Source organism: Quercus robur, chromosome 11 (assembly GCF_932294415.1).
Source record: "Quercus robur chromosome 11, dhQueRobu3.1, whole genome shotgun sequence".
NCBI lineage: Eukaryota > Viridiplantae > Streptophyta > Magnoliopsida > Fagales > Fagaceae > Quercus > Quercus robur.
Genome location: NC_065544.1, coordinates 5,264,248 through 5,292,017, shown reverse-complemented (window position 1 = coordinate 5,292,017; position 27,770 = coordinate 5,264,248). Strand labels below are relative to the sequence as shown.

General features: G+C 32.1%; 1 protein-coding gene across 11 annotated transcripts; it reads right to left on the bottom strand.

Moving 5' to 3' along the window:
• Positions 1 to 180: 180 nt before the first annotated feature.
• Positions 181 to 27,770, bottom strand: LOC126707544 (putative inactive cadmium/zinc-transporting ATPase HMA3). 11 transcript variants are annotated; one of them, XM_050407251.1, is made up of 11 exons: positions 27,720 to 27,770; positions 27,390 to 27,578; positions 25,679 to 25,936; positions 25,200 to 25,297; positions 20,742 to 20,997; positions 20,498 to 20,635; positions 19,851 to 20,178; positions 19,437 to 19,639; positions 19,147 to 19,343; positions 17,320 to 18,239; positions 181 to 273 (listed from the first exon to the last, which is right to left on the bottom strand). In XM_050407251.1, the coding sequence occupies exons 2-11, from the start codon at positions 27,565 to 27,567 to the stop codon at positions 249 to 251; spliced, it is 2,601 nt and encodes an 866-aa protein (XP_050263208.1). In that variant the 5' UTR covers positions 27,568 to 27,578; positions 27,720 to 27,770; the 3' UTR covers positions 181 to 248. The 11 variants fall into 11 exon arrangements, with proteins under 11 accessions (XP_050263208.1, XP_050263200.1, XP_050263202.1 ...); XM_050407243.1 differs by having other exon boundaries at positions 181 to 753; positions 17,794 to 18,239; XM_050407245.1 differs by having other exon boundaries at positions 181 to 868; positions 17,909 to 18,239.

Here is a 27,770-nt window from a genome sequence, read left to right as displayed (position 1 = left end):
CATCTCTCGAAGGCAAACACAAAATTTTCTCTATTTTAGAGAGTTTAACCATAAAATAGTGCTCCGACAGCCTTTCTAAAATTCATATTTTTTTTTAATGAACAGTTACTCTCTTCTATGTGCTACGGTTCATTAACAAAAGAATAAAATAGAAAAAAAAAAAACAAATAGCACAACCAATTAAAATAGCACAACCAATTAAAATATTGAACTATTATTTCAACGGATACAAGAAACTGAAGTAGCATCTACTCAATCACAATTTCTGATAACCTATTAGTTGTGTATTGCTCAGGCTTACCACAACATTGCTCCGCAAATTGCTTGCAACACCCTCTTATCTCTCTATTGTCTGAAATCTTAGAAGCATTATTTACTATAGATTCCAGAAGGCCAGCAGTGCTACAGCCACAGGCATTATTGATGGTTGCACCATGTGTTGTACCACATTTTTTGCTTTGAGATTGAGCTTCACATTTTTGTAGACAACAAACGCTGCTACTACTACTACTACTACTACTTTGTGGTATGTTAGCAAACTTCTTGTCCTCGCAACTAGCTTCTGTACAATTAGAACAACCTTTACCACTTGGGGATTCCACTTCATGAATGAGTTTCTCACAGCATCCATCATTGCATTTTATTGCCTCATAGTCCCCATAATCTCCATTATAACCACCTTGCCCATCAACAGGATTTATGCTTTTGCCTTTCCCAAATAAAGAAGGCATGGAGAAAGTGCCACATCTTGATCTGGAATGCGCTCCTTGAAGTTTTGGTGTCTCTTGCAACAGTAACATGCTGTTGAAAATTACGACCAAGCATGTCCCAACATCTGTGAGAACTGATGCCCAAATAAGTGGATAACCTGTGAAGGCCAATGCTAAGATGGCACCCTTAGTTGTGATGGATACAATGACATTCTCAATGAGTTTCCTTAATGTCCTTCTCGCAAGTTTGATGGCTAATGGTATCTTCTGAATGTTATTTGACATGAGAATCACATGCCCTGTCTCCATTGCAAGTGCTGATCCTGAAATTCCCATTGAGATGCCAGTATCAGCTGCGGCTAATGCAAGAGCATCATTAATGCCATCCCCAATCATCACTGTTGGTCCTTCTTTCTTATATTCCTCAATTATTCGTGCCTTGTCTTCAGGTAGAAGCTCTGCGTGGACAACATCTAGAGCATGGCCTAGCTGCAAAGAAAATTTTACACATCTTAAAATAGTGTGTTCAATTTATTTGTGGACTCATGCTGCAAAGAACATGGCATGAATGGAAATAATAATGAAGTGACAAACATGGCTATGCCGAAGATTGTTGAGGACTAAATAATTAAGCAATTAGGTGGAATTGGAAACTTTTGGTTAACGGTTTAACCACATTTATATAGCTGCAAACCCATCAAGATCACATTTATGCCAAAAACATATGCTGAAGAAAAATATAGGGGAAAATACACAAAATCTCACGTGGTTTCCCTGTAAAATATGAAATTGCTTTGAGGTTTTGAGTATAACACTTAACTCTTTGTAGTATTGTTTTATACAAAGGCTGTTAATTGCGTAACACTTAACCTCTAGAATCTTTTTAGTGTAGCTCAAAACTCCCATGTAATATTTTATTTATTTATTTGATAAATACAATAAATTTGAACCTATGATGTTTTTTCCATGATGATTTTTCTTTATCATTAAGCCAAGAGTAATTGGTGTTTGGTATAAGCAAGATTCAAACTCAAGTCCTTTACTAAACGACGAGAGACTTTACCTGTTTAGTTGATTGTAACCTACAAAAGGCGCCCATGTGATATTGCTTTATGTGAAAATGTAGCTCTAAATATGAACACTTGTCATCACATGACCAATTCACTGTTGATTTTCACAGATATTTAACAACTTACACATAAAACAACACTGCATGGGTTAAGTGTTACATCCAAAACTTTCAATAGGTTCCATTTTTTTGGAAGAGAATCACATGTGTGGGGGGGGGGGGGGGGGGGTGTGTATTTCTTCCAAAAAAAATATAATACCCAGTTATGGTTAGGTTGGGATGATTGGTTCACAAGACTACCAACTTGAGCTGCTATATTTGTACCTGATCTTGTGCAAGCATGGCTGCTGCATGATTATCACCTGTAAGCATGACACATTTGATCCCCAATGATTTAATCTCTTCAACTGCCTCCATGGCCCCTGATCGACAAGTATCAGAGAGGCTGAATGTTCCAACTAGAGTTGCTCCACAGTATATATATCCATTTGTTTTTCCTTCCATGTTTTGAAATTCTATTTCTAGTAACAAGCAACATATAAAACAAAGGCAAAATCATCAGTAACAACTGTAAGTTACTAGAAATTAATTTTTGAACCAAGAAAGAATTTCACCTGCTGCACACCCAGCTCTCAAACGAATTCTCCGGTTTCCAATATAGATATCTTTCCCATCAATCTTCCCAAAAACTCCTTCCCCAGGAAAATTTTGAAAGTCTTCCACATTTTCAGGCTTTGGTTCAATTGAATGTAGTCGTCCGTACTCAACAAGTGCAGCTGCCATTGGATGACTTGATTTACTCTCAGTGCTTGAAACCCTTCCCAATTTTCATAAGTGTTTTTAGTTTTTAAAGTCACAAAATAGAAACTCTTTGAATTTCAAGAATCAATTTCCTTTCTGTCTTTTGAATATTCCTTCATATATACTCACTCTATGTGCGGTACAGTTGCAACTAATTATTTAGATACTATAGATTCATATATCTAATGTAAAAAGTGGTATGACCAAAGAATAAAGTTTCAAGTTTACCAGTAGAGTAAGGCGTTCAGGCTAACATCATCACTGATTACTTGAAAATTAGTCACCACAAATTCTCCTCTTGTTATTGTCCCAGTTTTGTCGAAAGCAACAGTCTTAACCTTTGCAAGAATCTCAAGATAATCTCCACCTTTGACTAGAAGTCCAGTTGTTGCAGCCTTTGAAAGTGCACAGAAATTTACAACAGGTGTAGAGAGGATAAGTGCACATGGACATGTGCTTACAAGCACTACTATTGCCAAATGAAACCAGTAATCTTCGTTAGGAAGTCTCAGTGCAGCCGGAATCACAGCAAAAGCAACTGCTATTAACATAACCACTGCAGAATTGAACATAGGAAAATGTGGATAAAAATTAAAATGATAGTACAAAAACTCTAACACAAGCATATATGTTTGTCTACTTGAGAAACCTCCAAATTACAAAGGGAAACAAATTGAAGATCTTTTAGCACAAGCATTTGAGGCTGTGTAGCTTTGTACTACTATGACATCAACAAGCAGGTAACACCTAATTTCATAAAGATAAATGACTATTCTGTTTAATTAATTATGAAATCAATGAAGTAATGTTTTAAAATGAACATTTTGTCTTTCAAATAGAAAGAATAATAGCACTCTTTTTAGCGAGAGACAGGGGAATAACCAGGAATATAGTACTTTGCACAATTGTCAATGAATCTTTGAGCTCTGGACTTCTTGTTGTGCGACTCCTCTACTAGCTTTGCCATTCTTGAGACAAAAGAGTCTTTTGCTAAAGCTGTAGTTTTTACACTAATATAACCTGATAGGGAAAGAAGGAAAGAGAGGAAACTTGAGAACTGTAAGAAAAATATTTCAATTTCACCATTAACTGAAATTATAAAAAAGAAAAGGTAGGATATTTAACCATTTAGGTTAATAGTGCCTGCCCAAACAGTTGAGTCCAGTTCTTTGGTGACAGGAAATGATTCTCCAGTCAGCATTTTTTCATCAACTTCACATTTCCCTTCAACAACAATACCATCAATTGGAATAACATCGCCGGCTTTGACTGCAAGGACTGTGTTCATCTCAACAGCATTGACATCAACATGTTCTCCAGTTTCAGCTATTATGGCTTTTTGAGGAGCCATGCTTGTTAAAGATGACATCGTAGCCATAGCCTGTGAAGTGAAACATTGCAAATAAAGGACAGAAACTTGTAAACCAACGCTGAAATTGTTACAATGATAAATAACCACTTGTCTCTAAAAAATTGAAGCATTTCGAAAAAAGTGAACTTAATCATTTAATCACTATTCTAATGGTCAGGATCAAATCTCTAGTCCTCTAAGAAGTCATTGCGGATTCAAACAGTAGCTATCTACTGATAAACTATAACACTAAGACTCCCTAGAAATCTGAAAGTGACAAAACATGCCTTGTTTCAAACTGCCAGCCATCAGTTTAATTTTTGTTTAAAGCTTAAAGATGCTTGTTTGTTTGATTATAGTGATTATGTTTCTTCTTTGTATAGACAATTCCTTGCTTTTCACTAAATACTACTAATACAGTAACAAAGGTTTAAATCTAGGTACACATAAGCGAAGCTGTAAATTCTTTGAGCTGTTGCTTTGCTTCAAAGTTTTTGGATAAATTGTTCCCCAATAAATGGATGAAAAAATAAATGTTGAATTTTTCTGTTAGAGATATTATATGGACAGCCAAAATCATTGATGCTAAACCTTTTGGCCACGTGATTGAATTACAGTAAGAATCTTCAAATTCAATTCCCAATAAGAAGTATGTTGTATCATAGCAACTAAGTATTGTATAGCTTTAACCTTTAAGTGGGTTATTTCAAAGGCAATAAGGGCTTAAGGGGATCTTATTTCCTCTTACCATGGGTTTTTTATTTTTATTTTTTTAGTTTGGTTTATTTATATTTTTGATTATAATTATATAGATTTTTTGACTGGATTAAACGCTGTTTTGGTATGTAATCCAACCCATTATTTCAAGATGTTAGTCTTATTTAATTCAAAGTGGTTTGAATTTTATCTCAGATAAAAAAAAGGAAAGAAAGTTTTTTAATAGGAATTGTGAGATTTCAATTTTAGGGCTAGGTCCTATGCTTGACTTGGTTTTTTTTTTTTTTTGTGGGGGGGGGGGGGGGGGGGGTGGGGGGTTGAATTCTGATTGCAAATTCCTTAACTTGATCATGCTTGTAATTGATGATTTAAATTCTCAATTTATTGAGAGTATTATTTTTGGAGGATTTATTAAAAAATTAGAAATTTAGAAATAGGTTTTTATGAATAAATTGAGGTTTTTGTGTTCTAGTCTTCTAGATATTAAACCATGAAATAAAGGATTTTAATTAAAATTTAGAACTCCCAACTCGGTTAGATTATGGGAAATATAACAAAATTGTTTCTTTAGGTATTATATTTATTATAGTTTCCAGAAAATGCCTATAATGATTCTTATGATAAAAAAACTATTAGTTTTGTTTATTTATTTTATTTTATTTACGTTTTACAGAGAAACAAACATTTTATAATGTTTAATTTCGTTATGTTTCTTTTTTGTCAAGGAGCCGTCACACTCCATGTGAATTGGTTGAAGGGTTTAATTTAATTAATTAATTTATAGCATTATTTTGTATGTAAAAATGTGTTTTCTTTTTATAAATTACATATTTTTTAATCATGTGATGAAACAAAGATTAGTGATATGCCAGTTAGTTAGAAATTCAATAATTGAATTATGTGTGAGATAGAAATAGCTAGTGTCAGACCTTGTAACTTGCTCTTGTTTCAAGCCACTGAGCAATGGAGAACAGAAAGACAACGGTACCAGCTTCCCAATAATCTTGTAAAGCAAGTGTCCCTATCACTGCAAAACATCATATACAATCATGTAAGACAGGTTAAGAAAGATAATACACATTAAAACTCTCTTAAACTAAGGCTGCAAATCACATAAGTCATAAGGGCATCTTTTCCACCTAGAAGTTAACATACTTTTGGCCATTCTAAAGCATTTTGGTTGAAGTTGATCTCTGAATACTAATCATCCTCATATCTTTGCTATAAGGGTTAACCTTTATAGTACCATGAAAACTAATGAATGTCAAGGATGTGCTGGAGAATTGGCTTTTTGGCGAAGGTTCATATATAACATTCACTTCCATTTTTTTTTTGAAACCATTGCTTAAATCTTACTCTTAAAACTAATAGACTATTTTAGGAGAAAACAAAAAGAAAAAAAGAAGGGGATGGGAAAATTATTACCTGCCATCAGAACAAGAATGTTGATATTAATAATAAGATTTCGGATGGATGCTATGCTTCTCAATATGAGTGTAGGAAGGCCAACAATAACCGCACCAAGAGCCAACCATTCCAATGGATGATAAACGTACTTCAAAAAGGAAAGTGCAAGTAACAAGCCACTGAACATTGTACTTGGGGCTGGCCATTTGTTCTGGAAGTTGCTTTGTTCCTGTGGCCTAATAGTAGCTTCCAGCCTTACCTTATTGAGTGCCTCAACTAATACAAATCAAACTAATAGGATCATTATGTGTAATAGATAATAATGTGTCTAACTTCTTAATAGTTTGCCACAGCTATAAACTATTTTACAATATTTTTATAAATTATTGATGTATCCAACTTTTTATTGGTTTTCATTTAGATCTCCTATTAACATCACTTTTTCATTTACTAATAACCACTCACTACATCAGTAGTTTGTAAAATTTTTTTGTAAGAAAGTTGTATCTCTAACATTACTCATATCTTCCTAGGATTGAATATTTGTAAGTAATTCCATAAGTTTTTCAACAATGGGGACCATATGGATATCTTGAAGGGGATTGCGAATCATGGGACATACAAAAATGTGGTTTTGAAGATGAGAATGATGATATGGAAGAAGAATTCATCTCTCATGGTATCATAGTATTAGGAACACACGTGTGAGTGAAGTTCCATATTGAATAATAATGAAAATAATGAGTAATTACAATGTTGAGCCAATTTTTAGAATAAAGTTGTTTGATGCCATATGGTAGTAATTTTTTTTTACTGGACTTGCATGTTCACGTAACAAATATTTGAAGAAAGACTTTCAAGCTTATAATGCCCAAGTTCTTATTGGCATATTAAGACTAATGAGCTATTTCTTGATGTACTTAAGACTGACAAAATTAGAGGAAGAGTGACTCCAATCCATTGTGGAAAATATTGAAGCCAAACTTGAGGATGAGTTTTCTCAAAAACAAGGTAGAATCGAGATTTAGGAGGTTTTATCAAAGGAGTCGATCTTGTACTGTACCAGTCGGTATTGTAAAACGTTATGTGACTAACACGTGACTTTTAATAAAGTTGGATGATAATGATATAATTTTTATAAGTAAGATTTCTTCTAACTATATAAAGATGATTTTCAATTGCCTATAAATGTTTCTAGGCAACATTTTCTTATCTTTTAATTTTTTTTAATGAATTTTTAGATTTGAATATTACTTGAGCTCTTTGAGCCAAATTGATTAGTGATGTATCTAATTTCAATCCTACTATCTTTTCCTTTACTTTAATATTGTTTGTTGCTAGAATTTCTTCTTATAACCTGTTATCTTTTCCTTCACTTTAATTAAACCTTCCTTAAACATTAAAACCTATGTTTTCTCAAAGCATCAATGACCTTACTACTACTTGTCAAAAATTAATAACAAAACAAAAACATGAATTATCATGTGTCATGGCTAGACAATATTTTAATTGATTCATTATGGTTTAATGTGAAAAAATAAACTAAAATAGTAAATGGAGTTATTATTTAATACGATGTGTGTGTTACCAACGGCATTAAGATTTTTTTTTTTTATTTTTTTATTTTTTATTTTTTTTATTTTTTTTTTGAGATAGATAGCAACAAATGCAACTAAGGTACTGTAATGGGCAACCTTATTACTAATAGAGCTACCATACCCAAAGAAAAATGTAAGAATTATAGAATTTCTCTTAAAACTAAAAAGTTGACTAATTTATCAAACAACGAACCATATGCAGTGTAATTATCTGTCAAGATTAATACTACCCACAAATACATTCATTGAAATAACTTTAATACGGGGGAAAATTTTCATGGACTTACCAATGGTAACGTCAGAGATGACATGAGTGTGGTGGACAGCAACTGTTTTTGTGGGTAGGATTACAGAAATTTCTTGGACTCCATTGAGCTGCTTCAGAATCCTCTCAACCAATGCTACCTCTGATGCACAGCACAAACCCAACACCTCAAAGTAGCTTTTCTTTAACTTTTCAGCCATATTTTATGTGTCTGCTATTTCCAAAGAAGAAGAAGAAAACAAATATGTTAGCTTAATTACACAAATGGGGGTAGTCATAGAACATTAGAATTGCAAGCAAAACGAATCAAATAGAGGAAAAAGAAAAAGAAGGAAACCTGAACAAAAGAGTTACCAAGCTCAAACATAAGGAGAAGGAAAGTAAAGCAGAAACAAAATTGATTGAAGAAGCTCTCCTTTCCTTTGGTTTGTTGAAGAAAATTGACTGAAGAAGCTCAATCAGTTAAGGTTGACTCCTGTACTTAGTCAGTGAGTATTCTATTTATTATTAAGTAGTATTTGGCCCCACACTAAAACTTCAACTATATTATATTAGACTGATTGAGTTCCACTTATTACCTAGCCCGATGCTTAGGAAAAGCCCAACACATTTGGGTCCAAAAGTACTATTAGAAAAAGGCCTTCAAATAAAAAGAAATCCAAGAAGGTTTTTTTTTTTTTTTTTTTTGGCAAATTACAACTTGTCTATCTTAGGTTTGAAATCTTATGATGTAAGTGTTCCATTGAGTTATTTTTAATCTTATTCGGTCTTGTATTTTTATGTTTTTTGCGTTTTTAGAGGAGAGAGACATAAAAGTGGAGCAAAATTACATATTTAGTTATGTTTTTAACAAAAATGGGTTATGAAACTCTAATTGAACTAATCTTAAGTAGATAAAATGTCAAATTTCAAATTACAAGTAGGTAATTTAAATTTCGATCAAACCACATACGAGTAAGTTGCAAATTTTTTTCTAAAAAAACCCACGAAATGGGAAATGGCCCAAAAGAGTCCATGGTGGAAGGCCCAGCCCCTTGTAAAAATGAACAGTAGTAAAAAAGAAAGAAGAGAGGTCAAGAATCACCTTTGAGCCTTCTGTAGAAAGAATGGAGAGGCAGAACAGCAGGTGTTAACAAAAGATACGAGAAAGAAAGAAGCATAACTCCCCATCATCTTCAATTACAATCTGCTGACACACAATCTCTACCCTACAGTCCTTAGACTGAGATATTCAAAGGTTATTTGAAGTAAGTAGACTAATGAATAGTACCATATACAATTATAAATGGCTATTGATAATTCCTATAGTATATATATATATATATATATTATAAAACCAAAATTTTTTAACATTTATTGATCGGCTTCACAATTTTTCACATCATCACCCATATTATTTATGTATTTACTAATGTGTGTGCTCAGAGTGCTCAGAGGCTTTTCTATTTTTTTGGATAAAGGTTAATAATTTACATCTACTATAAAAAAGAAATAAATAAAAGCTAAATTTTAGGGAATAAAAAGATAAATGTGAAGGAAATTTTTTTTTTAAATTTTTCGGAGTTCTCTTTTTGAATTCAAAATAAAATTTATAATTTGATATTTATGACCCTATTTCTAAAAGAAGTCACCCTTCATTAATGAGATTATTTTTGAACCATATAGAAGTTCAATTCAAAGAGGGGAATCTTCTTATATAAATTATAGATGTTTTATTTTTTTTGAAAAAGAAACATCCCAACTCTTTAACCAAACTTTAACTCTAATAACCTATCGTCTTTCACTTTCTCTTCTTTTTTCCTAGCCTCTTCTTATGTCCAAATGTTTAGTTGTTGAATCTTGAATATTTAAAAGCTAACCATCCCACCACTTCTTAAGGTTTACTCTTCTTTCTTCACGCTGCCCCTCATCCCTTTCTCTTTGGCTTAAACACAGAGCATCTTGGCCAAACCCTTCACCTTTTCTCTCAGTCTCGCTCTCTTTGTTTGTAGCCTCTGCTAGCCCAAGTCTTGGCCTCTAAAGCTTGGTACTTTTTCTAATACTATTTGGTTCTGAAGAACATGTTGGTTTCATATGATTTTGCTTCTCACTTTTCGTAGTCAAGTCAAGCTGCTGATAATGAATGTTGCATTAATAGAATGAGAAAATTTAGGTGGTTAGAAAATTTGCAATCAACATTCGACAAAAGGGTATATTACCTTTGTTTTGCTGCTTAGGTATTACATGGAAGGACAAAACTTTTTAGGTTTAACCATCTTTTTGGTTTGCAATTGGTTTGCCTCTCTTTTGTTTTTCATACTATGATCTCCCTCATTTGCGGGGAAGATAATTTCTTTTCTTTGTATTATTTATCTGTTCTTTAAAGTGAACTGCACATTCTTAAAAAAATGTCTTAGTTGAATTTTATGGATAATTTAAATAGGTTGGATAAAGATCTTGCATTGGGTTCATCTTATATTTGCAAATAACCATTTGAATGATGGAAATATGAGGTATTTCTCCTCTTGAAATCCCATTTAGTAGGTGAAAAGGAAGTTTTTCTAAGATGGATTATTGTAATAGTAGATGATTAATAGGTTGTGGGATGTAATGATAGTGTTGGGCTATTGGGGAAACCCGATAAGAGCATTTGCACCCCATATTGTAAATGCCATATGTAAGGTTTATTTAGCATTTTTTCCTCAAAAACCTCCCACATCCAGAATTGTAAATTTTTTTACAATCTTGCTATAGTGCCATTCTACATGTAGAATGGCACTATAGACTATTGGATATATTTTTTATCTAATTTATTCTTTCTCTCTCCTCTATGTCTGACTTCTCAACTCTCTCTCTTTCCTCTCGTCTCCCTCTCTCTCTGTGAATTGCTCTCAACTCATACTCTCTCTCTTTGTGTCGGTGGTTGGGCCTCCACGCCGGTGGATTGGCGGGTTCTGTGGGTTTCTTTTTTTTTGCTGTGACCGGTTCTTAAAGGAAGAGGTGGGTATGGCTAAAGTGGGTTGTGGGTTGTGGTTCTCTCAAGTCCGGTGTTGCTGGGTTTTGTTGGTCGTCAAAGATCACCAGTGTTTGGGTTCGGTGTTGCTGGGTTTCTGGGTTGCTCAGATTAGTGATGGGTTTGGTGGAGATCGGCGTGGGTCATGGCGAGGTCATGCGTGGTGGAGATGGGGGTGGATTCCGATGAGTTTTGCTATGTTTTTGGGTTTCTGTTGTGACGCTGGGTTTCTGTTGGTGAGTCCGGTGTTGCTGGGTTTCTGTTATGACGTTGGTTTTTTTATTTTTTATTTTATTATTTTAATTTTTTTTAATATGGGTTTTTGTTCCGGTGGAATTTTGGTGGGCAGTGGTGGCGTGGTGGGCATGGTGGGGGTGCGGTGATGGTGATTGGGCAGTGGAGGTGCGATGATAAAGGTTGAAGGAAGGTGGAGGAGAAAATTGGGAAAAAACGAAAAAGGAAAAATATATTTTATTGTGTTGATATATTATTTTAATGAGTAGAATAGGAAAATAAAAGTTGGGATGCTGGATATATTGTAAAATGGTATTGTATAATTGATAAAATGACTTTTTGAAATGGTAAAATAGGATATAGTAGAATTTTCTGATGCGAATGCTCTAAGTAGTGGTTATTATAGCATCTTCCCTATAAATAGGATTAAGCTTCAACTTGGGTTGGTGATTTCCCTTTACCTTTTTTAAACTTAAAATTTTCTATCTTAAATGGGGTACAAGTTTTCTTCTCTGGAATCAAACTAGTAGTGTTGGGTAGGAAATAAAAGTTTTGAGAATCAAGTCCAATAGATGCAAAAACCCAGAATAAGGTTTGCTCTAAAATTTCTTATGCAAATTTCAAATTTAATATGGCCTATTATTTTTTTTTTGAGAGAATTTTAACCTATGAGATCCGCTCCTGATGATAGCTCTTAATCATCAGACCAAGACATCAATCAGTTTTTGGTGTAAGCGAGGATTGAACCCCATATATTATTTGAAGATATGAGAGTTGAAACTTTTAACCTATAACTTAGTTTCATGATTGCCGCCACATTCATTTTCCATTCATCAATTATCATAATCTTAGTTTGCTTATTGTACTATGCGGACATAATGTCTTCTAGATTTACTTTGCTGGGCCTATATTCATTAACTAATTTGAAGAATTTTTTTGTCCATCTTTCGTATCATTACCATTGTATCTTTGCACATAATGACAATGATTTGAACCTTTTTTACTAATCTCATATGAAAAAAGATTGTTCAAAGTTCCTAAATGTAAGAACTTTTGGAGTTAGGTAGATGTCATAGGCTTAATTTTAAGAGGTCACTATATTAAAAGAATTATATGTTTATACTGTGTAGTAATTATTTTTTCTTCTAAAATTATTAGTACTTATCAAAGAAAATGTAAGAGCACCTTTTAGTAATGGATTTAACTGTATATGGATTGCATTCATGTAGCCTTTTTTGTTATTGTTTTCAAGTCATAGTACCTTCAAGTAAACTAAATAGTTTTAATATTTGTATAACTATCCCGTACATTGCACGGGTTAGTGACTAGTTATGAAATATTACCAAAATATATTATTTTCTTTCTCTCCTAAGTAGGAATAAGTCTTAATCCATTTAAGGAGTGAGCAAGCCTTGGTTTTTTTCTTTGATGGTTGAGCATTTTCTTTCTTATATGCAATATTTCCTTATTGATTTTTTTTTTTTTAATAGTCTAATTGACATAGTAACCAAGACTCATAATATGAAAACAAAAATGAGAATTCAAATACGAAACGAGGTCATAGGCAAATGCAAACCCAAATTAGAATACAATGTGCATTTCATGAGCTACCAACTAGCAGAAATCTATATAGAATGCAATTGAAGAAAGTTTATGGAGAGAGGGGCTGTTTTTATTTATTTATTTTATTATTCTATTGTTAGGAGACGGGAGATTTGAATCTTATATGTCTCCATTAGAAACACCGAGAGGTGTCTATTGAGCTACAAAAATCTTAGAGTGGGTTATGATTTAAAGTTTTTGTAGGAAAATAAATTATCTGAAGTTGAAATTGCATTTTTAGAACACTAAGCTTCAAGGATGTTATTAAATTGGGAAATATACTTTTTCACCCTAAAGTACGATCTCGATTATATTGAACCTTCTGAACTATTGAAACACATGATTGAATGCTCAAAGAGAACAACTAACAAATTACTCAAAAATAAAAGCTAAATAATACATAAATTCTTAAGCTTACACAATCCATAGTTCTCCATCACAATAAATAACAGAAGAAAAAAAAATACTAAATTTAATGGTCCATAATTTTTTTTTTAGGTATGGTATATGAATGTACTGTATTTTCCACTTGAAATCTAAAAGGTGGAAAAAATCACTTAAAAAACCAACCTGACCCATAGTTAAGCAGGTCACGTACAACTCATCCTTTTTCTTTCCCCTATACTTTGGGCTAGGTTGGGTATTTTTTTGGGTTTGGGTTAGGTTATTGGGCTTGAGTCCAATTTTGTCAAGTCTAGTTAATTGTAACGTAATTTTAAAACTGTAGGTTGATCGTGTTTTTGATAATTTGAGGATTAAGTGTAATCAAAATCAAAATTTAGGGTAGAAAAATGTATTTTTCCTTAATAAATTTCTATCTTTTCTTAAGAATTTGGAGACATGATAGTGACAAATTTTTATTTATCTATCTTCTAATAAGTGATGAAGCCATGGAAGATTAATGTGTTATTACTTTGCAAGTACCTATCCAAGAATTATTTTATGGTGTCCACGTGTGAAGTCCAATTGAAGTGAAGGTCATGAAATTTTGATGGTCTAACTATGAATCTTTAGGGTTTAAACGGTTTTTAATTCAAGTTTTTATTTCAATAGTTATGATCAATTTTATACTTAGGGGAAAATCTGTAATTTCAACAAGTCTTGCAAATTAAGGATATTTTTTTTAAAGGTAATTTAGTTGAGTCTAGGATCTTCTAGGTATTCTAAGTATCTTAGGCTTATTATCCTTGGGTCCAAGTTAAGTATTTATTAAGTTTTATTTTACTAGTCAAACTAGTGGTCCCAATACTAGAAAGAATCCTATTACTACTAGTACAAGAAAGAGTTTATATGTGTGTGTGTGTATATATATATAAACTCTTCTCTTTCTTTTCTTCTTTTCTTTCTAATTTTTCCATTCATACAGCCCTTGAACAGTCCAAATTTCTCTCTAATTCTTCTTCTTTCCTAACCCTTAAACCACCACAAATACACATAAGCAAATTTCCTAAATTATCTTACATCAGTAAAATAATATGATGTGAACTTACTAAAAACTACATCGTTTCATTTAATCTAGGTGATGAATCTCAAATTGGCAAATGATACCTTGATCCCGAAGTCTTTGGAGTATCTTTTTGATAGGTGCTCTATCTGTATGGGATTTTGCTGCTGATAAATCCAGTCCAGTGTCCTTCTCCTTCCCCTGCCGTCTTCTGACTCACGAGAGTATACAATGGCAACTTCCTAACAATCATGTGCTTTTTCAATATATATATATATATATATATATATATGTATATATGTATGTATGTATGTATGTAATTAATAAAGATAAAATAAAGATTGTTTTCTAAACTACATGTTCACTTATCTCCCCAGCCTCTTAGGAGACTTACGAAATATAACATTAAAAAAAAGTTAAAATATTCGAGGGAATGCAGAAAATCCTTATATTAAAAGATGTTATATCATAAGATTGATTTCTTAATTCTTTTAGTGCCTAGAAATTAATAGAAAAAATGTTGTCTTTCTATATTATATTATATTATATATATATATATATATATAGTATTTATCACATAAGATTATATTATAAAATATAAATATTATTGTTGAAAGTAATTAAAAAAAATGGAAATAAAATAATGCCAAAATAACTAACTTTTTATGTATGAGAGTGTATACCTCTCCTTTATGTTTATATAAGCTATACGTTATAAACATAACATAAAAGAATCATATAAACATTAAAAATGTATAAACATATTATGAGTAAAATATATTCCAAAATATGTATATAAATAATATTATAATTTTATGAGAAAAAAATGTGTTATTTGGGTAGAGACACATTAGGATATTAATTCCTATCTTGTGTGTACAATTTAATGGCGTGAGGTTATCTATGGCGCTTCTAGATAGATTCATATGAAACACAAAAATACCCATTTGATAATAACCATTAACCTCATATTAACTATTGATACTCAATAGTAACAGATTAGATCAAACACAAATCAACTCTAGTAATTTTGTAATAATCCATAATCAAAGAAAAAAGGAAAAGAACCCCCCCCCCCCCCCCCCCCCAAAAAAAAGGAAAAAAAAAAAGAACAAGAACGTAAAAATAAGAGAAACGTATGTGGGAGTACCTCTGGGTGATTAGGTCCCTACAATTATGAAGCTTTTCAAAAACTTTGAAAGCCGCACAAAACTACTCAATCACGCACACAAAAAAAGAAAAAAGAAAAGGAGAGTGAGAAAATAACGAGATAAAGAATGGTATAATCCGATGAAGAACAAAAAGAAATCATGAAGGAGAGTTCGGTGAAGACCAATCACTTACCTTACAAGTGGTTCCCTCAATCAAGGTTTTCAATTGTGCCTTTGTGAGGAAGCGGAGGCGTTACCAAACAAGATTTTTGCCTTAGGAAACAGAAAATTGTTTTTGAAAACAGAAAATTGAGGAAAAAAGGGTTACCAAACATAGCCTAAGTATCTTAGTCTTATTATCTTTGGGTCCAAGTTAAGTATTTATTAAGTTTTATTTTACTAATCAAACTAGTAGTCCTAATACTAGTAGGAATCCTATTACTACTAGTACAAGAAAGAGTTTACATATATACATATATATATATATATATATATATATATATATAATCTTCTCTTTCTTTTCTTCTTTTCTTTCTAAGGTTACCATTCATATAGTCCTTGAACAGTCCAAATTTCTCTCTAATTCTTTTCTTTTCTAATCTTAAAACCACCACAAATATATGTAAGCAAATTTCCTAATTGTCTTACATCAATAAGATAATATGATGTGAACTTACTAAAAACTGTTTCATTTAATCTAGGTGATGAATCTCAGATCGGCTAATGATACCTCGATCTTGAAGTCTTTGGAGTATCTTTTTGATAGGTGCTCTATTTGTATGGGAATTAGCTGTTAATAAATCTCGACCAACGTCCTCCTCTTTCCCCTGTTATCTTCTGACTCACGAGAGTATACAATGGCAACTTCCTAACACTCATGTGCTTTTTCAATATATATATATATATATATATATAAAATAAAGATTGTTTTCTAAACAACCACATACTCACTTATCTCCCCAGCCTCTTAGGATACTTAGGAAATAATAACATTAAAAAAAAGTTAAAATATTAGAGGGAATGCAGAAAATCCTTATATTAAAAGATGTTATATAGTAAGATTGATTTCTTATTTCTTTTAGTGCCTAGAAATTTATAGAAAAAAAATGTTGTCTTTCTATATTTTTTATATATAGTATTTATCACATAAGATTATATTAAAAAATATAAATATTATTGTTGAAAGTAATTAAAAAAGCATGGAAATAAAATAATGCCAAAATTACTAACTTTTTATGTATGAAAATGTATACCTCTCTTTTATGTTTATATAAGCTATACGTTATAAACATAACATAAAAGAATCATATAAACATTAAAAATGTATAAACATATTATAAGCAAAATATATTCCAAAAAGATGTATTAAATAATATTCTAATTTTATAAGTAAAAAATGTGTTGTATTCTAATTCAAATGTTTAACTTTATTAATTATGTTATGTTAACATATGCCCTTGAGATAATATATTTTTAAAACCTTTTCTAGAAGCTCATTTGAGTGATATTCTACTTTGACATATTTGCACAACTTTCTTAGACCAATGGGAAGAATGGTTAATTTTATTCAGGTGTGGGACCCACATGTCATTGAGACATAAGTCTTATGAGAGCGTCTCATATGAGAATTTTCCGTTATTCCCTCATTACTCTTCTTTTAATTTTATTCTTTTAAAGTTATTTTCTACCCTAATTTAATAAGCTCAAGAGCATCTCTCCAAGGCAAACACAAAATTTTCTTTATTTTAGAGAGTTTAACCATAAAATAGTGCTCCAACAGCCTTTCTAAAATTCAATTTTTTTTAATGAACAGTTACTCTCTTCTATGTGCAACGGTTCATTAGCAAAAGAATAAAATAGAAAAAAAAATAGCACAACCAATTAAAATAGCACAACCAATTAAAATATTCAACTATTATTTCAACTGATACAAGAAACTGAAGTAGCATCGATCTACTCAATCACAATTTCTGACAACCTATTAGTTGTGTATTGCTCAGGCTTACCACAACATTGCTCCGCAAATTGCTTGCAACACCCTCTTATCTCTCTATTGTCTGAAATCTTAGAAGCATTATTTATTATAGATTCCAGAAGGCCAGCAGTGCTACAGCCACAGGCATTATTGATGGTTGCACCTTGTGCTGGACCACATTTTTTGCTTTGAGATTGAGCTTCACATTTTTGTAGACAACAAACGCTGCTACTACTACTACTACTTTGTGGTATGTTAGCAAACTTCTTGTCCTTGCAACTAGCTTCTGTACAGTTAGAACAACCTTTACCACTTGGGGATTCCACTTCATGAATGAGTTTCTCACAGCATCCATCATTGCATTTTATTGCCTCATAGTCCCCATAATCTCCATTATAACCACCTTGCCCATCAACAGGATTTATGCTTTTGCCTTTCCCAAATAAAGAAGGCACGGAGAAAGTGCCATATCTTGACCTGGAATGCCCTCCTTGAAGTTTTGGTGTCTCTTGCAACAATAACATGCTGTTGAAAATTACGACCAAGCATGTCCCAACATCTGTGAGAACTGATGCCCAAATAAGCGGATAACCTGCGAAGGCCAATGCTAAGATGGCACCCTTAGTTGTGATGGATACAATGACATTCTCAATGAGTTTCCTTAATGTCCTTCTCGCAAGTTTGATGGCTAATGGTATCTTCTGAATGTTATTTGACATGAGAATCACATGCCCTGTCTCCATTGCAAGTGCTGATCCTGAAATTCCCATTGAGATGCCAACATCAGCTGCGGCTAATGCAAGAGCATCATTAATGCCATCCCCAATCATCACTGTTGGTCCTTCTTTCTTATATTCCTCAATTATTCGTGCCTTGTCTTCAGGTAGAAGCTCTGCGTGGACAACATCTAAAGCATGGCCTAGCTGCAAAGAAAATTTTACACATCTTAAAATAGTGTGTTCAATTTATTTGTGGACTCGTGCTGCAAAGAACATGGCATGAATGGAAATAATAATGAAGTGACAAACATGGCTATGCTGAAGATTGTTGAGGGCTAAATAATTAAGCAATTAGGTGGAATTGGAAACTTTTGGTTAACGGTTAAACCACATTTATATTGCTGCAGTGCAAACCCATCAAGATCACATTTATGCCAAAAACATATGCAGAAGAAAAATATAGGGGCAAATACACAAGATCTCACGTGGTTTCCCCGTAAAACATGAAATTGCTTTGAGGTTTTGAGTATAACACTTCACTCTTTGTAGTATTGTTTTATACCAAGACTGTTAATTGTATAACACTTAACCACTAGAATCTTTTTAGTGTAGCTCAAAACTCCCGTGTAATATTTTATTTATTTATTTGATAAATGTAATAAATTTGAACCTATGATGTTTTTTCCATGATGATTTTTCTTTATTGTTAAGCCAAGAGTAATTGGTGTTTGGTATAAGTAAGATTCAAACTCAAGTCCTTTACTTAACGACAAAAGACTTTACTAGTTTAGTTGATTGTAACCTACAAAAGGCGCCCATGTGATATTGCTTTATGTGAAAATGTAGCTCTAAATATGAACATTTGTCATCACATGACCAATTCACTGTTGATTTTCATAGATAGTTAACAACTTACGCATAAAACGACACTGCATAGATTAAGTGTTACATTCAAAACTTTTAGTACGTTCCATATTTTTTGAAGAGAAACACATGTGGGGGGGGGGGGGGGGGGTTGTGTATTTCTTCCAAAAAAAATATAATACCCAGTTATGGTTAGGTTGGGATGATTGGTTCACATGACTACCAACTTGAGCTGCTATATTTGTACCTGATCTTGTGCAAGCATGGCTGCTGCATGATTATCACCTGTAAGCATGACACATTTGATCCCCAATGATTTAAGCTCTTCAACTGCCTCCATGGCCCCTGATCGACAAGTATCAGAGAGGCTGAATGTTCCAACTAGAGTTGCTCCACAGTATATATATCCATTTGTTTTTCCTTCCATGTTTTGAAATTCTATTTCTAGTAACAAGCAACATATAAAACTTAGGCAAAATCATCAGTAACACCTGTGAGTTACTAGAAATTAGTTTTTGAACCAAGAAAGAAATTCACCTGCTGCACACCCAGCTCTCAAACGAATTCTCCGGTTTCCAATATAGATATCTTTCCCATCAATCTTCCCAAAAACCCCTTCCCCAGGAAAATTTTGAAAGTCTTCCACATTTTCAGGCTTTGGTTCAATTGAATGTTGGCGTCCGTACTCAACAAGTGCAGCTGCCATTGGATGACTTGATTTACTCTCAATGCTTGAAACCCTTCACAATTTCCATAAGTGTTTTTAGTTTTTAAAGTCACAAAATAGAAACTTTTTGAATTTCAAGAATCAATTTCCTTGTGTCTTTTGAATATTCCTTCATATATACTCACTCTATGTACGGTACAGTTGCAACTAATTATTTAGATACTATAGGTTCATATATCTAATGTAAGAAGTGGTATCATCAAAGAATAAAGTTTCAAGTTTACCAGTAGAGTAAGGCGTTCAGGCTAACATCATCACTGATTACTTGAAAATTAGTCACCACAAATTCTCCTCTTGTTATTGTCCCAGTTTTGTCGAAAGCGACAGTCTTAACCTTTGCAAGAATCTCAAGATAATCTCCACCTTTGACTAGAAGTCCAGTTGTTGCAGCCTTTGAAAGTGCACAGAAATTGACAACAGGTGTAGAGAGGATAAGTGCACATGGACATGTGCTTACAAGCACTACTATTGCCAAATGAAACCAGTAATCTTCGTTAGGAAGTCTCAGTGCAGCCGGAATCACAGCAAAAGCAGCTGCTATTAACATAACCGCTGCAGAATTGAACGTAGGAAAATGTGGATAAAAAATTAAAATGATAGTACATAGACTCTAACACAAGCATATATGTTTGTCTACTTGAAAAACCTCCAAATTACAAAGGGAAACAAATTGAAGATCTTTTAGCACAAGCATTCGAGGCTGTGTAGCTTTGTACTACTATGACATCAACAAGCAGGTAACACCTAATTTCATATGACTATTCTGTTTAATTACTTATGAAATCAACGAAGTAATGTTTTAAAATGAACATTTTGTCTTTCAAATAGAAAGAATAATAGCACTTTGCTTAGTGAGAGACAGGGGACTGACCAGGAATATAGTACTTTGCACAATTGTCAATGAATCTTTGAGCTCTGGACTTCTTGTTGTGCGACTCCTCTACTAGCTTTGCCATTCTTGAGACAAAAGAGTCTTTTGCTAAAGCTGTAGTTTTTACACTAATATAACCTGATAGGGAAAGAAGGAAAGAAGAGGAAACTTGAGAACTGTAAGAAAAATATTTCAATTTCACCATTAACTGAAATTATAACAAAGAAAAGGTAGGATAATCAACCATTTAGGTTAATAGTGCCTGCCCAAACAGTTGAGTCCAGTTCTTTGGTGACAGGAAATGATTCTCCAGTCAGCATTTTTTCATCAACTTCACATTTCCCTTCAACAACAATACCATCTATTGGAATAACATCGCCGGCTTTGACTGCAAGGACTGTGTTCATCTCAACAGCATTGACATCAACATGTTCTCCAGTTTCAGCTATTATGGCTTTTTGAGGAGCCATGCTCGTTAAAGATGACATCGTAGCCATAGCCTTTGAAGTGAAACATTGCAAATAAAGGACAGAAACTTGTCAAATCAACGCTGAAATTATTACCATGATAAATAACCACTGGTCTCTAAAAAATTGAAGCATTTCGAAAAAAGTGAACTTAATCATTTAATCATTATTCTAACGGCCAGGATCAAATCTCTAGTCCTCTTAAGAAGTCATTGCGGAATCAAACAGTAGCTATCTACTGATAAACTATAACACTGAGCCTCCCTAGAAGTCTGAAAGTGACAAAACATGCCTTGTTTCAAACTTCGAGCCATCAGTTTAATTTTTGTTTAAAGCTTAAAGATGCTTGTTTGTTTGATTATAGTGATTATGTTTCTTCTTTGTTTAGACAATTCCTTGCTTTTCACTAAATACTACTAATACAGTAACAAAGGTTTAAATCTAGGTACACATAAGCGAAGCTGTAAATTCTTTGAGCTGTTGCTTTGCTTCAAAGTTTTTGGATAAATTGTTCCCTAATAAATGGATGAAAAAATAAATGTTGAATTGTTCTGTTAGAGATATTATATGGACAGCCAAAATCACTAAATACTACTAATACAGTAACAAAGGTTTAAATCTAGGTACACATAAGCGAAGCTGTAAATTCAATTCCCAACAAGAAGTATGTTGTATCATAGCAACTAAGTATTGTATAGCTTTAACCTTTTTTTTTTTTTTTTTTTTTGAGAGATAATTACAACATGTTATTAATCCCGCAGTTCGAACCCTTTCTCCCCTAGACCCTCAAGCATTTTGTCTATCGAGTGGTACCAATTCAGTTACAAGGCCTTTGGCATATGGTTTTAACCTTTAAGTGAGTTATTTCAAAGGTAACAAGGGCTTAAGGGGATCTTATTTCCTCTTATCATGGGTTTTTTTTTTTTTTTTTTTTTTTTAATTTTAAATTTTAGTTTATTTATATTTTTTTATTATAATTATATAGATTTTTTGACTGGATTAAACGCTGTTTTGGTATGTAATCCAACCCATTATTTCAAGATGTTAGTCTTATTTAATTCAAAGTGTTTTGAATTTTATCTTAGATAAAAAAAAAAAAAAAGGTTTTTTAATAGGAATTGTGAGATTTCAATTTTAGGGCTAGGTCCTACGCTTGATTTGGTTTTTTATTTTTTATTTTTTTTATGGGGGGGTGGGGGGGGGGGGGGGGGGGTTTGAATTCTGGTTGCAAATTCCTTAACTTGATCATGCCCGTAATTGATGATTTAAATTCTCAATTTATTGAGAGTATTATTTTTAGAGGATTTATTAAAAAATTAGAAATTTAGAAATAGGTTTTTATGAATAAATTGAGGTTTTTGTATTCTAGTCTTCTAGATATTAAACCATGAAATTAAGGATTTTAATTAAAATTTAAAACTCCCAACTAGGTTAGATTATGGTTAAGTTAGGGAAATATAACAAAATTGCGTCTTTAGGTATTATATATTTATTATGTAAATTTCGGTACTTTTCAGTTTAGTGATGGTATAATCAAATGATTCAAATTGACTGGACTACTATGTAATTAGAACATCAAACTAGAGTTTTTTTTTTTTTTTTTTTTTTTTTTATAATTTTTTTATAACTTTAATTTATTGAAATTTTAATAGAATTGAGAGTTGTCAAACGACTGAAATCGCTAAGTTTAAGCCTTAGGCCAAATTTGGGACTTTTGATGATTTGAGCGCTTTGATGTGAAATTCCAATTATAGCCATGAATGTTTAATTTGGTGAGGTGATGAAATGGTTATGATTAATTAATATTAAATTTGTAATTAAAAGGACATTTTTTTTTAAATTGTTTTTTTTTTTGGTATGTTTATCTAACCTTTATTTTTCAAAATTACAACTTTGATAGGAATTGAAGTTCCTAATGGCTTGGGACATGTTCAAATATGGCTAGCTTAATTCCTATTAGGTTTATTTAAGAATATTTGTATTGATAAAGATAAAATAAGGAAAACGCTAAATGTTTTATAAGTTTTACTATATAAAACTTAGAAATCAATATAACAATGAATGTAATTGGTAGATTTCTACAATCTCATTAATGAATATATTTGAATTATTGTTTTGTGATTGATGACATATCAATTAGTAAGTTTAATGTTCTTCTCAAAATTTTTTTTTGGTAAGTTTAATTAGTAAAATTTGTAATACTAATAGTGCTACACATAAAATCATAAACTAGGCCAAATGCATTGGTTTGGTTAGTGGAAACTCAACATTTCAATTTTGGAAATCAAACAATTGATATAATTTCACAAATGTAAATTAGTGTTGATGAGTGAGTGGGTACAATTCACTATAATTATATTACACTATAAGAAAATAACTCCTTGATACGGTCTCATTGAAAAAAATCTTTTATTAAAATACAATCTCTATTTGAACACTCAGCGTCCTTTCATTTGATTGAAAAATGCATTAAAAGATCTTTAGAAATAGAATTACAATGAATTTCTAGCTGGAAGCTTGCTAGAAACTCTTTGTTATTCACGTTCTTTGTGTGTTCTTTGAATATTCTTAGTCTGTTCTTTGTTTTTGAAGATTTGTAATGGAAGTTTTTCAGGGGTTTAGAGGGTTAAATCCATAGAACTGCACTAATTTAGAGTGGACCTCTTGAGCTTATTTCATTGAACTTTGAGATTGAGGAGGATGATTCAAATGATTCCTCTTTAAATGTTCTTCAGATTCAAAAGTTGAAGTTCATGTAATTTTAAGAGGCTTTAGAGCTTGATTTCGGTAGAGTTTCGAGACTTCTTAATGTACTCCTACAAGGCCGTTGACAGTCTCTATTTATATGAGTCTTAAAAAGGTTCAATGCATAGGATTAACTCTAATTGGTGATGCGTGTTATAATTTAAATGGAGGGATTTCATGCCTTATTTTTTGATATATGACATCAACTGATTAGACTACTTGTGTCATTTTAAATTAAATATAAACACATGTCGTCGTGTGATTAGCTCTTGAACATTCTTTATTCAGTGACACTTGGCAAATTTCCGATGGTCTCCAAATAACGATAGTGGGACATACTAAGTAGCATGTGGCACTTTATGAAGTGGCTAGTCATGAACGGCTGAAAATTTCACTCTCTACAGTGAGTTTTCGGAAAGATTTGCTGGTTGAATTGAGATTTGGCTAAGGGTATAGAAGTGGTTTTTTTTTTTTTTTTTTTTTTTTTTTTGTGGAACTTTTTAATGTGTTTTTGGATTTCAATTGGCTTGAGGACGGCTTTGTTGGTAACTACGTCATTTTGATGGTTTAATAGAAATCTTATAGATAGAAGTTAACAAAAGGCCCACATTGAATATCTTAAAAAAAAATATTTGAGGCAAAAATTGAAGGAAAAAAAAAAAAAAAACTTCAGGGATTAAAATGTAAATACAATTTTTTTAAAGATGTATTTAGTAATTTAGCTTTTTTTCTTTTTTTAATTAATAAAAAATACTTATAAACTTTTCCCAAAGCGGCCTAAGACTGAAATCATGTAATAATCTTCCTTTTTCTTATCATGCAATAGTGGTGTCATTTATCATGTACTATTGGGCTATTGAATTATTAAAAACAAAATGCTGGCTTATCATACTTTTACAATATAGGTAAAGAACCATAATTATGTTATCCAAAAGCATCACTTATATGGTGGACTAGATGTTATGTGTAATATTTTTCTTCCTATTATTATATTTTTTTTTTTATAAATAAAATGTGATATTGGTGGAACTAAATAAAAACATCCATTTCCTTCAACAACCTTATTTGAGCTAATCAAATATTGAGAGATACACATATGAAGAAATGTGTTACTATATAGCTCCGTATAGTTTCCAAAAAATGCCTATAATGATTATTATGATAAAAGAACTATTAGGTTTTTTTTTTTTTTTTTTTTTTTTTTTTTTTTTTTTTTTTGCTTTTACATTTTACAGAGAAACAAATATTTTATAATGTTTAATTTTGTTTTGTTTCTTTTTGTCAAGGGTGCCCTGACACTCCCCGTGAATTGGTTGAAGAGTTTAATTTAATTAATTAATTTATAGCATTATTTTGTATGTTACAATGCGTTTCTTTTTATAAATTACATATTTTTTAGTCATGTGACGAAACAAAGATTAGTGATACGCCAATTAGTAAGAAATTCAATAATTAAATTGTGTGTGAGATAGAAATAGCTAGTGTCAGACCTTGTAACTTGCTCTTGTTTCGAGCCATTGAGCAATGGAGAACAGAAAGACAACGGTACCAGCTTCCCAATAATCTTGTAAAGCAAGTGTCCCTATCACTGCAAAACATCATATACAATCATGTAAGACAGGTTAAGAAAGATAATACACATTAAAACTCTCTTAAACTAAGGCTGCAAATCACATAAGTCATAAGGGTATCTTTTCCACCTAGAAGTTAACATACTTTTGGCCATTCTAAAGCGTTTTGGTTGAAGTTGATCTCTGAATACTAGTCATCCTCATTTCTTTGCTAGAAGGTTAACCTTTATAATATCATGAAAACTAATGAATGTCAAGGATGTGCTGGAGAATTGGCTTATTGGTCAAGGTTCCTATGTAAAATTCACTTCCATTTTTTTGGAAACCATTGCTTAATTAAATCTTACTCTTAAAATTAATAGACTATTTTAGGAGAAAAAAAGAGGGGAAACTATTACCTGCCATCAGAACAAGAATGTTGATATTAAGAGTAAGATTTCGGATGGATGCTATGCTTCTCAATATGAGTGTAGGAAGGCCAACAATAACCGCACCAAGAGCCAACCATTCCAATGGATGATAAACGTACTTCAAAAAGGAAAGTGCAAGAAATAAGCCACTGAACATTGTACTTGGGGCTGGCCATTTGTTCTGGAAGTTGCTTTGTTCCTGTGGTCTAACAGTAGCTTCCAGCCTTACCTTATTGAGTGCCTCAACTAATATAAATCAAACTAACAGGATCATTATGTGTAATAGATAATAATGTGTACAACTTCTTAATAGTTTGCTACAGACATAAACTATTTTACAACATTTTTATAAATTATTGATGTGTCTAACTTCTTATTGGTTTTTATCTAGACCCACCATTAACATAACTTTTTGATTTATCAATAACCATTTACTACATCAACAGTTTGTAAAATTTTTTTATAAAAAGGTTGTATCTCTAGCATTACTCATATCTTCCTATGATTGAATATTTGTAAGTAATTCCACAACTTTTTCAGCAACGGGGACCATATGAACATCTAGAAGGGGATTGTGAATTGTGGGACATACAAAAAGGTGGTTTTGAACATGAGAATGATGATATGGAAGAAGAATTCCTCTCTTATGGTATCATAGTATTAGGTACACATGCGTGAGTGAAGTCCCACATTGAATAATAATGAAAAGAATGAGTAATTACAATGTTGAACCAATTTTTAGAAAAAAGTTGTATGATGCCATATGGTAGTAATTTATTTTACATGACTTGTTCACATTACAAATATTTGAAGAAAGACTTTCAAGTTTATTGTGTCCAAGTTCTTATTGGCATATTAAGACTAATGAGCTATTTCTTGATGTACTTAAGACTGACAAAATTAGGGGAAGAGTGACTCCAATCCATTGTGGAAAATATTGAAGCCAAGCTTGAGGATGAGTTTTCTCAAAAACAAGGTAGAATTGAGATTTAGGAGGTTTTATCAAATGAGTCGAACTTGTACCGTACTGTTCGGTATTGAAAAATGTTATGTGACTAACATGTGACTTTTAATAAGTTTGGATGATAATGATATAATTGTTATAAGTAAGATTTCTTCTAACTATATAAAGACGATTATCAATTGCCTATAAATGTTTCTAGGCAACATTTTCTTATCTTTTAAAAGTTTTTTAATGAATTTTTAGATTTGAATAGTACATGAGCTCTTTGAGCCAAATTGATTAGTGATGTATCTACTTTCAATCCTACTATCTTTTTCTTTACTTAGTATTGTTTGTTGCTAGAATTACTTCTTATAACCTGTTATCTTTTCCATCACTTTAATTAAACCTTCCTTAAACATTAAACTTATGTTTTCTCAAAGCATCAATGACGTTACTACTACTTGTCAAAAATTAAAAACAAAACAAAAACATGAATTATCATGTGTAATGGCTAGACAATATTTTAATTGATTCTATTATGGTTTAATGTGAAAAAATAAACTAAAATACTAAATGGAGTTATTGTTTAATACGATGTGTGTGTTACCAACGGGATTAAAACTAAAAAGTTGACTAATTTATCAAACAACGATCAAAACCATATGCAGTGTAATTATCTGACAAAATTAATACTACCCACAAAAACAGTCATTGAAATAACTTTAACATGGGGGAAAAATTTCATGGACGTACCAATGGTAACATCAGAGATGACATGAGTGTGGTTGACAACAACTGTTTTTGTGGGTAGGATTACAGAAATTTCTTGGACTCCATTGAGCTGCTTCAGAATCCTCTCAACCAATGCTACCTCTGATGCACAGCACAAACCCAACACCTCAAAGTAGCTTTTCTTTAATTCTTCAGCCATATTTTATGTGTCTGCGATATTTCCAAAGAAGAAGAAAACAAATATATTTAGACTTGCAAGCAAAACGAATCAAATAACAAAAGAGTTGTTAAGCTCAAACCTGCGGAGAAGGAAAGTAAAGAAGAAAGAAAATTGAGTGAAGAAGCTCAAACCTGCGTAGATTTGTTGAAGAAAATGAATGCCTCGATGGTCGATCAGTTAAG

Coding starts and splice junctions, on each gene's coding strand:
- LOC126707544 (XM_050407243.1), bottom strand. CDS start 27,567: ATGGCTGAAGAATTAAAGAAAAGCTACTTTGAGGTGTTGGGTTTGTGC. Junction 19,344..19,436: donor GAGAGCTGGGTGTGCAGCAG/GTGAATTTCTTT, acceptor GCTTGTTACTAG/AAATAGAATTTCAAAACATG. Junction 18,240..19,146: donor CCATGCTTGCACAAGATCAG/GTACAAATATAG, acceptor TTTTCTTTGCAG/CTAGGCCATGCTTTAGATGT.